Here is a 1,413-nt window from a genome sequence, read left to right as displayed (position 1 = left end):
TTGCAGCAGTGGTTCAATATTCGCTAATTTAGTGTTTGGGGTAACTGTATAACATAACTATCCCGAATTCTGTACCTACATTTTTCGCGTATCGATAAGTGGTATGAAGCACATCTTTACCTTTAGTCCTGTGTGTTCAGATCGTCAGCTTATTTCCGATTTTATTTATGTTGGTTTTTGTTTTGTTTGCAATGTAAATAATGCTGCAGTGAATCTAATAGAAAATACAAGAGAGACTGCATCTGTAGGATAGGTTTTTGAAATGGCAATTGCTGGGCTGCAGGAAATAGACAACTTAAAGTTTGATGTTACCTTTGGTAATTCTTTGCATCATTTTTCTTGTCTTTTCACATTTAGTATCATTTCAGGCTGTTTTATCCAGTAGAAGAAGCTAGAGTATTATTAGATAATCCTAGTAACTACAAGGACATTTTTTTCTAAAATAAATTTTTAAAAGCATAATTATTAATATATTCACAGTTCAGGTTTGCAACCTTGATTTTGTACTTAAAAGTCAGAATTGTCTGTTTATATTTTTATAAAAACACTCTGATGGTGTCCTTTGAATGTGACATAAATCTATAGAATGAACAATTCCTGCAATTTTGCCAGTAGTTAGAATAGAGTCACATTGATCTTTCTAGATTAAGACTGTGGTGAACATAGAAAAGATAGCATAATTTGGTTATACTCTTCCACTTTTGTGTGTTCCCTTTTTAGGGCTTAGAAACCAGAAATTCGTTAGCGCTAGGAGATAATGACAATTAGAGACAAAAATAAAAATGTTTCTCTTTGCTTTTCTATAGGGTTCAGCACCACCCCCTTCTCCAACACCTAACAAAGAGATGAAGAACAAAGCAGTTCTTTGCAAACCTTTAACAATGACAAAAGCTACTTATTGTAAACCTCACATGCAGACCAAATCTTGTCAGACAGGTAACTTAGGAAAATTTGATTTACATACTTCCCTGTACTTACACCTCACTTAATGAAATACATGCTTTTCTCAAATGACAGGCTACAGAATAGATTTGTTTGGTGAATTTGTCATTTTCCGTTGATTTTGCTTATCTAATTTTAGACATTACCTTGAAGACAGCATATCATTTAAAATCATTTATGATCAGTCAATCTCTGATAAAGACCTAGGATACAAATTATGTCAAAAGTGAAAAAATACTGTACCAAAAATTGCCTTGGGGCTAAGACTTATTAAAATAGGCCAGGTGCAGTGGCTCACGCCTGTCATCCCAGCGCTTTGGAAAGCCAAGGCAGGAGGATCACTTGTGGCCAGGAGCTTGCGATCAGCCTGGGCAACAAAAAACAAAAATATTAGCTGGGTGTGATGGTGTGAGCCTGTGATCTCAGTTATTTGGGAGGCTGAGGCAGGAGGATGGCTTGAGCCCAGGAGTT

The 1,413-nt window shown here is 35.7% G+C and overlaps 1 protein-coding gene across 1 annotated transcript in view; it reads left to right on the top strand.

The window, feature by feature from the left end:
* The window catches only part of ZMYM2 (zinc finger, MYM-type 2), a 100,583-nt gene that overhangs the window by 57,497 nt on the left and 41,673 nt on the right, over positions 1 to 1,413 (top strand). The window contains exon 13 of the mRNA XM_012641669.1: positions 807 to 936. Coding sequence (XP_012497123.1) covers positions 807 to 936 — 130 coding nt within the window. The remainder of the gene's footprint in view (positions 1 to 806; positions 937 to 1,413) is intronic.

Source organism: Propithecus coquereli, unplaced genomic scaffold (genome assembly GCF_000956105.1).
Source record: "Propithecus coquereli isolate 6110/MARCELLA unplaced genomic scaffold, Pcoq_1.0 Scaffold168, whole genome shotgun sequence".
In the NCBI taxonomy this organism is placed as follows: Eukaryota; Metazoa; Chordata; class Mammalia; order Primates; family Indriidae; genus Propithecus; species Propithecus coquereli.
The sequence above is the reverse complement of the archived record's forward strand: the minus strand, read 5'-3'. Positions and strand labels throughout refer to the sequence as shown.